At 38.0% G+C, this 15,149-nt stretch overlaps 1 protein-coding gene across 1 annotated transcript in view; it reads left to right on the top strand.

The window, feature by feature from the left end:
• The window catches only part of Rasef (RAS and EF-hand domain containing), a 74,197-nt gene that overhangs the window by 53,595 nt on the left and 5,453 nt on the right, over positions 1–15,149 (top strand). The window contains exons 13-16 of the mRNA XM_036177332.1: positions 2,302–2,383; positions 3,598–3,712; positions 7,025–7,144; positions 10,854–10,930. Coding sequence (XP_036033225.1) covers positions 2,302–2,383; positions 3,598–3,712; positions 7,025–7,144; positions 10,854–10,930 — 394 coding nt within the window. The remainder of the gene's footprint in view (positions 1–2,301; positions 2,384–3,597; positions 3,713–7,024; positions 7,145–10,853; positions 10,931–15,149) is intronic.

Below are 15,149 nucleotides of genomic sequence, written 5' to 3'. Positions count from 1 at the left end.
ATAACAGCTGCAAAAAAAGATACTTTGATTTCTTTTCTTACTTGACTCCCCTTGATGTCCTTAAGTTGTCTATTGCTCCAGGTAATATTTCAAGTCCTATACTAAATTTGTATAAAGTGAGTAGACATCCTTGTCTTGTTTCTGATTTTAGTGGAAATGCTTTGTGTTTTTCACTATTGAGGATGTAGAATTAAAGTAAATAATTTCTTTTATTATATTGAGAAATGTACCTTGTATTCCTAATCTCTCCAAGACTTTTATCATAGGTAGATGTATTATTTCAAAGTCTTTTACTGCATCAAATGAGAGGATCATGTAGAGGATTATGTTCTTTGATTTACATATTTTGAACCATTTTGAATCTTTGGGATGAAGCCAACTTGATTATGATGATAGTTAACATCTTTGATATGTTCTTAAATTCAGTTTACAAGTATTTTCTTGAGAAATTTTGCCTTTAGATTAATAATAGATATTGGAGTATTTTAGTCTGAAAAGATTAACTACACCCAAGAGGCCAAAAATGAATAAATGATCCCTGAAAAATATACTCTATCAGAGTGGTGATGAGACACAAAGCAATTCTCAACAGATAGCATAACATTGAAAAAACATCTTGCATCTTTTCTGGCTGTCATGGCTTAAGGATGCTGACAGCAATAGCAATAGCAAAACAGGAAGTATACAAACTGCTGGAAACTTGACAAGTCAGTACTGAATGAAAATTGGAGGAAGGGATCAATCAAGAAAGAAACACCTTTTAGAATAGAATGAAAATAAAAACACAACATACCTAAATCTCTGGGACACTGTAAAGGCAGTTGTAGGAGGCAAGTTCATAGCACTAAGTGCCTACATCATATACTAGGAGAGATCATATAATAGTAACTTAACAACATACCTGAAAGCTACAGAAAACAACAGCAGAGAGTATCCAAAATAGAAGAGGAGAAGAAATAATTCAATTGAGGGCTGAAATCAGTGAAATAGGAACAACAGTACCCCAAATACAAATTCAGTGAATGAAGAGTTGGTTTTTTAGAGAAAATCAACAAGATTGACAAATCTGTAGTCAAATTAACCAAAGATGAAAAGAGAGATGATCCAAATTTATAAAAAGAGAGGAAATGAAGTGATTACAATAGACACCCAGATAACTTAGAGAATAATAAATTTAAAAATCTGTATCCCAGGGCTAGTTATTGAGAAGCATGTACTGCTCTTGCAGAGGGCCCAAGTTCTGTTCTAGCACCCATATCAGGCAGCTCATACTTCCCTGTTAACTCCAGCTCCTGGGTATGCTACAATCCTTCCTGACTTCTATAGGCATTTACACACATGGCATACAATTATAATATACACACAAATGAATTAATAAGATGTAAATATCATAAAATTAAAAAAAAACCCTTTTATTCCACCAAACTGGAAAACCTAAAAGAAATGGATGAACAATTTCATATATACAACCTATCAAAGTTAAATCAAGATGAAATAAACAATTTTAGAAACTGAGGGAGCATTTCTTAATTCTTCTTACCACTTTTGTAGATAACAAAACTACATAAAGAAATAACAACAACAAAAAGAAAATTTTAGTGCCATGTTTTTCAAATTTACATAATAAGCAGTAGAAGGTATCTGAAATATACTAATTATCATTTACTTTTCTTCATCTAAGGAGTTATTTAGACAATCACAAATGATAAACCAAATTGATTGCCTTCACCACATTGGACGTATCTATAAATTTATAGTTCTCTGATAAACACTTTAAGAAAACAAAAGTGAAAGTCTACTTCAATTTAATTTATAAAAGAACTGAAGTATTGTTCTGGTTCCTGGAGAACATGACATACCTATGTATGTATGTTTGTGTGTTTGTATGTGTGATAAACATACACATATTCACACACACATAAATATAAATGTGTATGTGAGTGCACTAGTCACATGTGAGCATCCATATACATATATATACAGTTATATGCATACATGTATTTGTTGTATAAACAGCATGCACATAATATATATGCATGTGCATATACATACATTCTTATAGTTTTGCATGTACACATATAGGACTTAGTTCAGCCATCTAGGAAAAAAGAACTAAGATTGCTCTATTTGATAGAGTCAGGTATACCTTAAGTTAGCCAGAATGCAGATAGTACAGCTTTATCTATATATGTAAATTGACTTATCTGAAGTTTGTTCTTTGAAGGCCAAGTGCATTTCTTTCTACTTTGGCTTTGATTTTAGCCAAAACATACATAATTACCTGTGCTATTTCTATTTCAGGAGTTGATTTCCATATGAAAACTCTGATTGTAGATGGTGAACGAACAGTTCTTCAGCTCTGGGATACAGCTGGGCAAGAGAGGCAAGTGCTTTTCATAGTGTTTTGAATTAAAGAATACAAATAAAAGCCTCATAGGGTTTACTATACTGTTTATATTCATAATATATTACTGTGCTTGAAGATTCTGTACTTGTAATTGTCATGTATATGTAATACCAATAAAGCTCATCTTTCTAACATCTCCTCCCATATGTTTGTATTATTTGTAAGAGAAGAGGGTCTTTGATCTTCTTTTGAGCTGATGTTTGGTTGTGATTGCATGCTTTCCTGTGGAGAGGAGGCAATATTTCTGAACACAGTGTCACTGTGAGGGGTACTTAGTTTTGAAGCACTACATGATGGTCAAAGAGACCCTCCCAAATATCCTTGACTGAAGGGCAATGGTTACACAAGATAAGGGGCAGATAAACTTCTGGTCATGGAAGTTTAGATTTCTTGCCAATGACCAAAAGTATTAAGTATACATTTTAATTTTATCTAACTTGCTGTGGGTCAAAATTTTCTCAGTTGTGCAATGAGTATGTTTTAGGGACTGGGTCTGTACTATTCATTGCACTAAGATTCAGTGATGACTATGGAGACACAATCTGCCCTTGGTTACTGCAAATCTTATCTCACTGTTCCCCCCCTTTTTGACCTCTTAGAGATTAGGCCACAGGCAAAACCCAGCATATATCCAGGTTCCTCTGTTCCCACCCCTTAATATATTATCTCCTTTCATTTAAAACACAAAACAAACACAAAAACCTCCTCCTGACCTTTCAGAACACAATTCTCCAGCAAACTGGACATTCTACCATTTTGCATATCTGTGTCTTTGCACATTTGTATTTGGGAAGGTACACAGGTGCATGCAAAGGACATAAGTCAATATCAGATTTTTTTTTTCAGTCACTCCCTGACTGGTTTTTGAGACAAGTATTTGGTTTCCTATCTGTATTTGCTGGCTTCTGGTGTTGAACTTGTTTTTTGTTTTTTGTTTTTTGTTTTTTTTTTCATTATGCTTTCACAATTGTTGGGGCTAAAGTTTGGGGTTAGGAGACATTCTTGGAATTTCCAGGTGGAGAAAAGGATGAGCTTTTCAATGATCACTATACCTCTCTTAGAGAAGCTTATTGGTAGTCTTTGTTAGAATTGATTATAGAAAGTAAAAACTAAAGGCCATCTGAGAGATGAAGGGAAAGGCAAGGATCAGATAACAGGCTGATGCTGAGCTTTTGCTTTGTCTTTTCCAGATTCAGAAGTATTGCCAAGTCTTACTTCAGAAAAGCAGATGGTGTCCTACTGCTGTATGATGTTACTTGTGAAAAAAGCTTTCTTAATGTACGAGAATGGGTGGATATGGTTGAGGTAAGGATTATCATGAAGAAACAGAAAATGATGCAAGGGATTCGTGGACTGTCTTAAGAAATGCCATTGTTTTTCGTTTGTTTTTTGCTGGTGTGGGTGTGATTAAGAGCCTCCGTCTGTGCTCTCAGGCAGACAGACAATTTCCAGTGTCAATTAGAAACCTTGTCTCTTTCCAAGATGGTTTCTCAAGTTGAAGAAACTTCTGCAAATAGCTTCTGGAAACAACTTTTGGATTCTTTGCTAGATAAAACAGGAATCCTGTGTAATGAAGTGGAAGCACAAGCAGCCAGAAAAGTAACTTTTACAAACATAGAAGTAATTGGATTGGATGTACAGTGTGGCAGGAATTTTAGAAACAGCTAAGACACTCCTAGGATGTTAACAGGGCTAAGATCCAATGTTAAGATTATGCTAGTTATCATGTGGGAATATTTACACATCATAAGATGTCTTGGAAATATGAATTGGCATTTTTAACATGTGGGATGGGTGCCTTCTATGTCAAGATGACTATTTCTCCACTTAAGGACTTTTCATATTATTCAGTTTCACAGTCAGAATTTGTAAAAGTACTATGTTTACTGCCAGTTGTTACTAACAAGCATAAAAACACCAGGGTGCTCTCTAGAAAATATAAACTACTAGTAAATGTACTTCTCAAGTTAAATAATATCATCTGTATTTTAATCATATTAAGTTACAGGCTGAAGACTAGTGTTATCTGATCTCAAGTATGCCTGTGAAATAATGTTTGCTTCCTGACTACAGAATTTATGGAAAAGATGTTGTGTGATTGGAATAATTTTTTGATAGTGAAACATAAATATGTCTTGTTTTACCAAAGTACCATTACTTAAAGTCACTATAAATGCAATTAAAATTATTCACATTCTGTAATATTTTACTTGGTAAAATTATCCATATATTAAATTTTTTTTCTAACATCTGAAAAAATAGGAAATAAACAAGCAATTTTTTACATATTGTGAGAACATAGAAAGGCATAGAAAGTATATGATACTTGTTTGTGTTCACAATATTAGTATGTAAGGATGGAATAGAGTCATAACCTCTTGACTCAACATTGGCCATTACTTTGATAATGTACAATTGTGAGTTACAAATGAATAGCAGTTGCCTTGAAACTAAAGGAATCCTAAGGAGCTTGTTTCTGCAAGAGAGCCTTCTACTATGGAATAGAACTCAGTGGTCTAGAGCACTGAGTCCTGTGACAAACATCTTATCATTAATATTTGAGGCTTAATCTTCATTTTCAGGCATTGTGTATGCTGAAGAAAATGCTCAGAAAATGGTCATTCAAAAGGCAAGGTCAGCCAATGAGGAAATGTCCTTACATTAAGTGAGACACTGGAGATGCATATTACAAGCGAGCTTTTCAGCCACCCATATCACTTTCTCATGGCACCAGAAAAGGAAGAAAATTGTGTTAAAGATGAATCACATTGCATTTGAATTTCACTATAGAAAAAGAATGGTCAGAAAGAGACTTCCCATGGCTCTTCCTAAAATGAGGCACTGAAATTACACAGTCCCTATTAATTGGCTTAAAGAGAGTGTCACTATTACTAGTGGCAGACAATGATAAGACATCAAGCTAAAGGAATTGTACAGCAAATTAATGGTGTGCAGGAAGTGGCAGGTATTGCAGAAAAACCAAAGAAGGTGGAGCCCAGGCCTGTGATGAGGCAGCAGGACCAAGGGGCCCTTACCGAGAAAGTAGTGTTTACATCTGTACTTGAAAGGATGCTAATTCTATTTTTATAACTTTAGGAAGTTATTTAGTCACTGTGGAGGCCCAGAGAGGCTCTCTAGTAAGGCCTTACTCAAGATCAGAAAGTCTGAGCTTCCTTTACCCAGCAAGGCTGCATAATAGGAATATTTGGCCAAAGGTGTGGTTACCAGGTGTTTTGAAGGGTTTTACACTTGTTGGTACTTTATATCTTGACCTTGAGAGGCAGAGGTCTTTTGCTCCTCCGCTTGCTGATGTATAAAAGTCCATTATGAATAAACCCAGGGCCCTCTTGAAGCTATCCTGTGCCTCTATCTTTCTATCCATATACTTCTATATATATACATATATATGCATCTCTTCATTCCTCACTCCCCTCTTCAAGGGACCCTTCAATAGGTCACAGCTTGACTTCAACACTGGGCCCCAACAGACACTCAGCTCCTTGGCTAGTGTGAATAATTATTTGTTTGTCTTCACCATGAATCCTGAAGAGATCACCAAAGAATATAGTTTATGAACATCTGAATGTGTGGAACAACAATTATGGAGGAGGGCCATGTGCTTCTTGCTCTGCTTCTCATTAAATACACATTTATGCCTTAAGTAAAATATGAATGTCAAATATAGTCTCATTATTGTCCTTATGTCTTGACCCTATATGAGAAACTTTCTAAACTGAATGAATATGCCATATAAGTACTTCAGAGTTTAACTTCCAAGTGTTTGTTAGGATGGCTGCTTATCCTAGCTAGGAACCAGAAATGTATGTTTCTGTCTTGTCATGCATATCACATCTTTTATTTATATCACAACCTTACAAGATGAAATATGCTCTATGAGACCCTTACCTCTACTGGACCCACTAGGGGTTCTGAGATCTTGTAGAAGTCTGTACACACTGACTGGGTGCTTTTGGAATCTATGACTTATGACTATTTTGCTTTGTTGTAAACTAGAGTAATGAGTGTGAATGTTGCACCCAACTCTTCTACAAGGATAAATGATGAATGATCTATACTTTGCACCTGGGATAAAGCAGTTGCTGTAGAATGAACACTGTTTTAAGGAGAAGGTGTTACCCAACATCCTGTGGACATTCCAACTGAACAGAATTCTGTGGTCATGCCACTGGGCTGTATAGTGATTGTAGTATGCTGTGCACTGTGAATATGACTAGTTTCATACCCTTTACCCTTTTTATTATTCAAAAGTAGAACATTGCCTAAGAGCAATACAGTCACTTTGGGACATAACCTTCAGCTTTACATGTTCTTACTTCACTTCTCATTTGCAAATGAGGTAGAAGGGTGATTGTGCTTCAAGGCATGTTGAGTTTTAAAAAATATTATCTTTAATGTAAGCAATTTAATTATTGCAATTAGCATTAAGACATAGATAATGAAAATAGCTGTGTATTCTGTTCTACAACTATAAATGATTATGAATACTAAATTTGGCACCTTTAGACAAATGGATAATGGCAGCTGCTGGTACCACTGTCACAGCACTATATTTGGTTCATTGTTTGATGTATGTCCACTTTTTTTCCTTCCTCATAGGATGGAGCCCACAGCCCTGTTCCTATCATGTTAGTAGGAAACAAGGCTGATCTTCGTGATACTGCTAGTACAGAGAAACAAATGTGTATCTCAGCATATCTTGGAGAAAAACTGGCCATGGTAAGAGTGGGGGGCATCTAAAATGAGACAATATCATGGTAGATAATTGTTCTTAGAATTGAAAGTAGTCCTTACCCTGTGTAGTTTATTGCACTGAGACTGTCCTCACCCTGTGTTGTACCTCACTCTATATTGTACATTGTGTTGGAAACAGTCCTCATGCTTATGTAGTTTATTGTTTTGGACACAACCCTTACTCCTGTGTACATTACCGTGCTGGACACAGTCTTCACATCTATGTCTCATACTTTGTTAGAGATAATTATTACCTTTAGTACTTCACTGTGTTACACACAGTCCTCACGTTTTGTAGTTGGCTATTTTAAGGACAGTTCATATCTGTCTACTTCACTGAGAGTGTGAGTTGAGAGAGTCATCTTCTCTTCTCTAGTTCCTTGTGTTTGAGAAAGTACTTTCCCCTATGTAGTTCATTGTGTTGGAAATGATTTTTATCCTATGTTGTTAACTGTTTTGGACACAGATCTTATCACTATGTAGTTCACTATACTGGAGACATTTCTCACCCTGTATATTACAATTGTTAGAAACAGCTTTCACTTGTGTTGTGTAGTTCACCATGGTAGACACAGTTCACATCTCTGTTAGCTGAATGTGTCGAAGATCTTCTTCAACGTGTGTGGTGTCTGTGTTGAAGATAATTTTTACCCCTCTTTATTTCAGTGTGTTGGAGGCACTCCTTTTCCTGTATAATTGACTATATTGTGAACTATGCTCACCTTGTGTTGAACCAGTCCTTACTTTGTATAATTGACTGTGTTAGATACAGTCCTTAACCTGTGTATTAATATACAGTAGTGGAAGACTGTGTTCAACACATAGTGTTGGACCCAATCTCCTACCCCCATCCTATACTTTATTGGAGATAGTTTTCACCTTGAGTAGTTACACACAGTCCTCACATAGCATGGTTGGCTATTTTAGGGACAGTTCATACCGGTCTACTTCATACCTTACTCTTTGTAGTTCACTATGTTGTATTCCTCACCACTGAATATTACACTACGTTAAAAAGAGTCTGAGCCTATAGTTGTTGGTGTTGGACACTGTCCTCATCCTGTGTAGATGACTATTTATGGGAGTGTATATGACTATTTCTGGGATAGTTCTCACTCTGTGTAGTCCTTTGTGTTGGTGACAGTCTTCATGCCTACATAGTTCACTGTAGTAGATTAATTCATCACTCCTGTGTCTGACTATGTTAGGAAGAGCCTTTATCCTGTTTGGCTGACACTGTGGGGAACAATCCTCACTTCTTTGTAGTTTTATTCTTCAGAAGACAGGGTCATTCCTTCCTCTTTGTACCATTCACTTGGTTACCCCTGTTGTTCTCTGACTGGGGACAATGTACTGTAGCTAGAGTTTTTGTCTCCAGGTCCCACCAAGCCCTGGCAGTCCCATAGCCCACTTATAAAATAAACATACAGATGCTCATATTATTTAAACTGCTTGGCCATTAGCTTAGGCCTACCATTGTCTAGCTCTTACTCTTATACTCAACCCATTTCTGTTAATCTATATGTCGCCACATGTTCCATGGCTTTACCTGCTGCCTTTACATGATGCTTCCTGGACAGCAGGATGGTGTCTCCTCCTCCCTGCCTTCCTGTTCTCTCCCTTCACCTCTCTGCTAGTCCTGCCTATACTCCCTGCCTAGCTACTGGACAATCAGTGTTTTATTTATCAATCAATTATCCACAGTAATGTACTTCACTTTGTTGGAGACAATCCTTTGCTTGCATACTTTACTCTCAGGAGCACAATCTTTTCTTCTACATATTTACTCTTTCTGATCTCCAACATGACACTTACTTCTTTCATTCATATGCCAGGACTTTCCCCCTTGGCCTCTTTAGACCTAGGATCTTGGCCTTGCATCTCTGTTAGAGCCAATCTGGGCTCTCAAGTTGCTTCCTTGTGCATCTTTTGACTTACTCTTGATATCCTCAAGATTTACTTAACTTCTTCCTGTCATATATAACCATCAAGAATACTGTTTCTACTACACATGTGTATTTGTGATGTGCATCCATAATTGTTCTTTATTGAAAGAATCTGTCACCATATTGCTTTATAGTGGCATACATACATAACTGTTAGAATTGTGGCAAGTGAAAACAAGCAAACACCCCCAAAAAACTATGGGGTTTTATGACAGGGAGACCTAATAGATACTTTTCAGAATTAGAAACAACTTAATAATTACCAAAGAATCCAATACAAAAAATAGGAATTGAAATGAGGTAGGCAACCTAGCTATTAGGAAGAGCAAGTGTGAATATCCTGAGTTCAGTTGGAATTTAGGCCACTGGAGAAATACAGGAAAGGGCCAGGTACCTAGAGATTTATGGGGTAAAGGTATGAAGTAAGGTAAAGCTGGAAAATTACCTCAGCTCGAGATTAAGCAGTGTATGCTTGGCTGTGGCAAAGCATTTTAATATTACCTCAAAAAAGATAAGAGTCATTTAAGTTAGAAGCAGAGTAGCAACTAACTATGCAAAGTCAAATAATGGGAGTTGTCTGTGGACTGGAATATCCATTTGAGCAACACAGGAGCTCTGTACTCTGAAGGAAGAAGCTGAGAGTATAATGGAAGAAGCCTTAGCCACTGGACCAAACAAACACACCCTTTTCCCCCTCACCAAGACAGGGTCTTGCTATGTAACCACGGTTAACCTAGGACTTCCAACTGTCCTGATACTGCAAACGTTCTTTTGATATATATGTAATCCTACATGACTACTTTACACTGTCATTTTCATGTGTCTCAAATTTCTGAAGAGAATATGTGCTTGCTTGATTATTTTAAATGAAATTTTGCATTTTTTAAATGTAAAATAAAAATCATCAGATTAGGAACTATTCCTAGTATTACTGTGTTTATACTGGTTAGTTTTGTTTGTTTAGGGTACAGTCACATGTAACAGGCTGGATTTGAAAGTCTGCTTCCACCTGCCTAGTGCTGGTATTCTAGGCACACTCCTCTCTCTCTCTCTCTCTCTCTCTCTCTCTCTCTCTCTCATATATATATATATATATATATATATATATATATATATATGTGTGTGTGTGTGTGTGTGTGTGTATGTATATATATATGTATATGTATATATGTATATGTATATGTATATATGTGTGTGTGTGTGTGTGTGTGTGTGTGTGTGTGTGTGTTGTTTTTCTAGGCAGGGTTTCTCTTTGTAGCACTGGTTGCCTAGAACTCACTCTATATTCCAGGCTGACCTCAAAATCTGAGATCCACCTGCCTTTGCCTCCAAAGTGTGCTACTGTAACACAAATTGCTAATTAATGATTTTTATTAATAAAAAACATGGCGCCAGATATTGGGGTAAAAGCTGAAAGATCATTGAGGCAGAGCAGCAAGCCACTAGTTCTTACCCCTACAAAACTCTCTGCCAAAAGAGAGTGAGCTCCTATCTCCATCCTGCCTTATCACTTCCTCTCTCTGCCCAGCTCTATCACTTCCTGTCTGTCTGTACAGACTTCCAAACCTTGGTGGTTAACTAGTGGCTAGCTTCTCCTTCTAATCTTCAGGCAAGCTTTATTTGTTAGAGCACAAATGAAAATATCACCATATGCTACTATACATGGATAGGAAAAATTTTTTAATAACTCAAGTACCAGGGAATCTAACCAAAGCCTTCACTGAGCTGTGTATACTTCTTTCCTACAGACCTATGGGGCGTTATTCTGTGAAACAAGTGCCAAAGATGGCTCCAATGTGGTTGAAGCTGTTCTCCATCTTGCTCGGTAAAGTTTGCCTTGTGTTAGAAAAATCAAAATTTCACTTACCTAATGGATATGTCAAATTCCTTCCTAACAGCATTTAGTTGAAATATCTCCTGTAGAACATAGTTCTGTCTTTCATGGTAAGGAAAACAGTATATGTACCTATTATAAAATCTAATAATTCTGCTTGTTCATTGTCGACATTGGCTAAATATTTTTATTACCAAACAAAAGAGATGTAGCTGCAGTATTTTTGAACATTTTGCAAAATATCACCATGAAAGGTGATACTTGACTTACAGAATCATCTTCTGAAACCAAAATTTAAACACAACAGGCTGTTATTAGCCTATCTATTAGGAAATTTTGCTGATCAAATAGGGTACACAGAGGAAAAAAAAAAAAGCAAATTGCCTATCATACCAATTGGAGTCACTGTTTGAATTGCCCATTTTGTAATTATTAAAAGAAGGCAGTGGTATGGAGAATACATAGCATTTCACATGTGGATTAGAATAAAATTCATCATTAGAAGGCTGAACTCTGGGAATCCAATTGATGAGAGAGAGGAGGGATTCTGCAGGTATTGGGGGGACAATGTCGAGATCATGATGAGAAGACATGCAGAGATGACCGGCCACTAGTAGAAACCCATAAACTGTAGACTAGTGGCTGTGGAGCCTGCATGGGACTGGACTAGGCCCCCTGGATACAGAAGACGGCTGTTTGGCTCAAACTGTTTGGGGGGGGCACCCAGGCAGGGGGATCAAGATCTGTTCCTGGTGCATGAGCAGGCTTTTGGGAATCTGGTGCATGTGGTGTGATATCTTGTGCAACCTTGGTGCAGTGGGAAGGGGCTTAGACCTGCTTAGGCTCAGTGTGCAGGGCTCTGCTGACTCCCCATAGGAGATCTTGATTTGGGGGCTGTGGGGTGGTTTGGGAGAGAGGGCTGGGGGGTTGGAGGAGGGAGGAGGTGGGATCTGTGAGTGGTATGTAGAGTGAGTAGAAAAATTTTTAATAAAGAAAAATGAAAAAAAGACTTACATAAAGTATGTATATCAGTTCTTCAAGTATTGTTACATATGCCAGTACTCTTTCCCTGATTTATATTTTCTGCTTGGTGTATTTCTTGGTTAGATTTTTGTCAATTTGACATAACTATTGCCATTTCAAAAAGGGAACCTCAACTGAGACATTGCTACCACCAGCTTGATCTGTGGGCAAACCTCTGGGATATTTTCTTTATTAATGATTGATTTGGTACAACTCTGCATACTACCACCCCTGGCCATTTGTCCCCCTGGCCATGTGGTCCTGGGTTATATAAGAAAACAAGCTGAGCAAGCCATGAAGGGAAAACCATTAAGCAACATTTCTCCATGGCATCTGCTTCAGTTTCTGCTTCTGAGTCACTGTCCTGTCTCCCATGATGGTGTGTGGCATGGAACTGCAAGCTCAAAAAAGTATTTCCTCCCCAGGTTCCTTTTGGTCATGCTGTTTTATTATAGTAATAATAACCCTAACTAAGATAGAAATTTGTACCAAAGAGTGGACTGTTGCCAGTACAGACCTAACCATATTGTTTTGGGTGGACTGTGAAAGGATTATGGAACTGAACTTTACTAGAAAAATCTTTTGATGTTCAAAACTTAATGAGTTATTCTGTGAAAGTTTTGAAGAGAAAATTGAGAGATACAAAAAAAAATACAGATGATAGGGGCTTGGATTTTGAAGTGTCAGAGGGAAGTTTTGGAGTACTTCAAAGACTTTATTGGGACTCTTCATGTGATATTTTGAATGGAGAATATATAATTCTTGTCAGCTGGAGCTGAATCAGCTGTGTTTGAGAAGATACCAGAAACACTAAAATGGAATCTTTGCTTTTCTGGGACTATCAACACTGGTCAGCTGTAGCTGATAAATTAGTGATGACTACTAAGAGACAAGTACTACTAAGGTAAAATCTTGTGTATTTTCTTAGGTCAGCACACAAAAGCCCTGGTGCATAGGTGGGTTGAGGCTGTATTTCACACTGACAGCTAAACTTGGTGATGTCTCCCAGGTGGTACTGGGTTTTTAAGGGATGAAAGGGTCACGGAGAACAGCTGAGGCTTGGTATTGTGAGAGGCCATGTGAGTACATTGGTGAGGTACAGCCTCACCTGCAGTTGAATCCCCAGGATTGAAGGGATTGGAGAGAAATTGAAGCTTGGTACCATGTGGCAGGGCAGGGTCCCTAAAGTAAGCTCAGGAGAATCTGTTGGTGAAAATGGAGCTCAGTTGCACAAAGACTCAGCATTTTGGAGATGCTAGTACTGTGGGGTGGGTCACCATCAAAGACCAAAGCACCTTAAGCTTGTAGTTGGCCTCAGCCTATGAGCCACACTGTGTGTGTGATAGAGCTTAGACTGGGCATGTGAAGCCCAGATGAGTAGGTCTCATATATCAAACACTAAACTTTTCCTGTGGCTTTGCTTTGATCTAATTGTGACTGCCCTGGTTCTTCCATGTTGGAGTAGAAAAGTATGTAAATAATTTTTTGTTTACAGGATTCTACAGTTAAGAGGTTTGGAATTTTAAAGAGACTTGAGTATATCATAGAAACTTTGAATTTGGAAATTTGTGTTTGAATTTAAAGACTTTGGTATTTTAAAAGTTGAAATATTTTAATTAATTAATTAATAATTTAATTTAATTTTACATATCAGCTGTGTGTTTCCCTGTACTCCCCTCCTGCCCCCACCCCCGCCTTCCCCCTCAGCCACTCCCCATTGCCATCTCCTCCAGGGCCAAGACTCCCCTAGGGATTCAGCTCAACCTGGTGGATTCAGTACAGGCAGGTCCAATCCCCTCCTTCCAGGCTGAGCAAAGTGTCCCTGCATTAGCCCCAGGTTCCAAACAGCCAGCCCATGCACTAAGGACAGGTTCCTGGGTACCTCCCAAACAGTTCAAGCTATTCAATTGTCTCACTTATCCAGAAGGCCCGATTCAGTTGGTGGCTCCTCAGCTTTTGGTTCATAGTTCATGTGTTTCCACTAGTTTGGCTATTTGTCCCTGTGCTTTTTCCAATCTTTGTCTTAACAGTTCTCGCTCATACAATCCCTCCTCTTTCTCACCAATTGGACTCCTGGAGCTCCACCTGGGGCCTGGCCATGTGTAGTTAGAGTTTTCCTGCCTGGCCCAGTCAGGACAAATCTCTCTTACCTGCCAGTCTCACAGTTGCTCAGACCCAACCAAGAAAACACACAGAAACTTATATTGCTTACAAACTGTATGGCCGTGGCAGGCTTCTTGTTATCTACTTCTTCTATCTTAAATTAACCCATTTCTGTTAGTCTATACTTTGCCACGTGGCTCGTGGCTTACCAGTGTCTTTACATGTTGCTTTCCATGGCGGCAGCTGGTGGTGTCTCTTCCAGCCTTCTACTTCCCAGAATTCTCTTCTCTCTTGTCCCACCTATACTTCCTGCCTGGCCACTGGCCAATCAGAACTTTATTTACACAGAGCGATATCCACAGCACTTCCCCTTTTCTTTTTTTTTTTAAGGATGGTTTTAACTTTTACATAGTAAAATTACATATAACAAAACAATCATCAAACAAGAATTACAGTTACAATATTTAAGAAGATATCCTATCTATCTTATATTTGTGAGTCTAAGGTTTTATATCTAACTTGTCTTTTATCATAACTGTGGAAATTATAACTATCTAGTCTTCAACCATATCAAAGACCTCAGAAGGATATAATATTACCTGAGAACCGGGAGAAGGATGCAAGCAACTTTCGGGAGTCTTGCAGGGTAGACACAGACAGCTGGCAGCCTGGACAGTCACCTAGTGTTCCTTTGTAAAGTTGGGGCATTTGTCTTCAGCCCACAGGGTTAGAGTCTCTTGGTCACTTCTCTCAGTGTCCTGTAGAATGTCTGGCAGTTTCCTCTGTGAAGCAGGAACCTGAAGGACCATTTTGTCAAGCAAAGTTTACTGGTCACCTTTCTATGGGTCCTGCATGTCCAGTCGATCAAGCAGTCCAGGCAAGAACAGTTTCTTGCCCAAATGGCTATTTTTGCCAAGGTGAAGATAAGATATGAAGTGTCTTTAATGCCCATCCTCCTCTCTGAAGTAAATCGGTGCTGCCAGGAGCAGACATGTCTCACTGTCCAGAAAGTCTAAATTTTAAAAGTATTTTAAATGCCATATTCTGAAGGTCTTTGAAGTATTTGAAGATTACCTACCTATCT

This window comes from Onychomys torridus, chromosome 2, assembly GCF_903995425.1.
Source record: "Onychomys torridus chromosome 2, mOncTor1.1, whole genome shotgun sequence".
Classification (NCBI taxonomy): Eukaryota; Metazoa; Chordata; class Mammalia; order Rodentia; family Cricetidae; genus Onychomys; species Onychomys torridus.
This window is presented reverse-complemented; position numbering and strand designations above follow the sequence as displayed.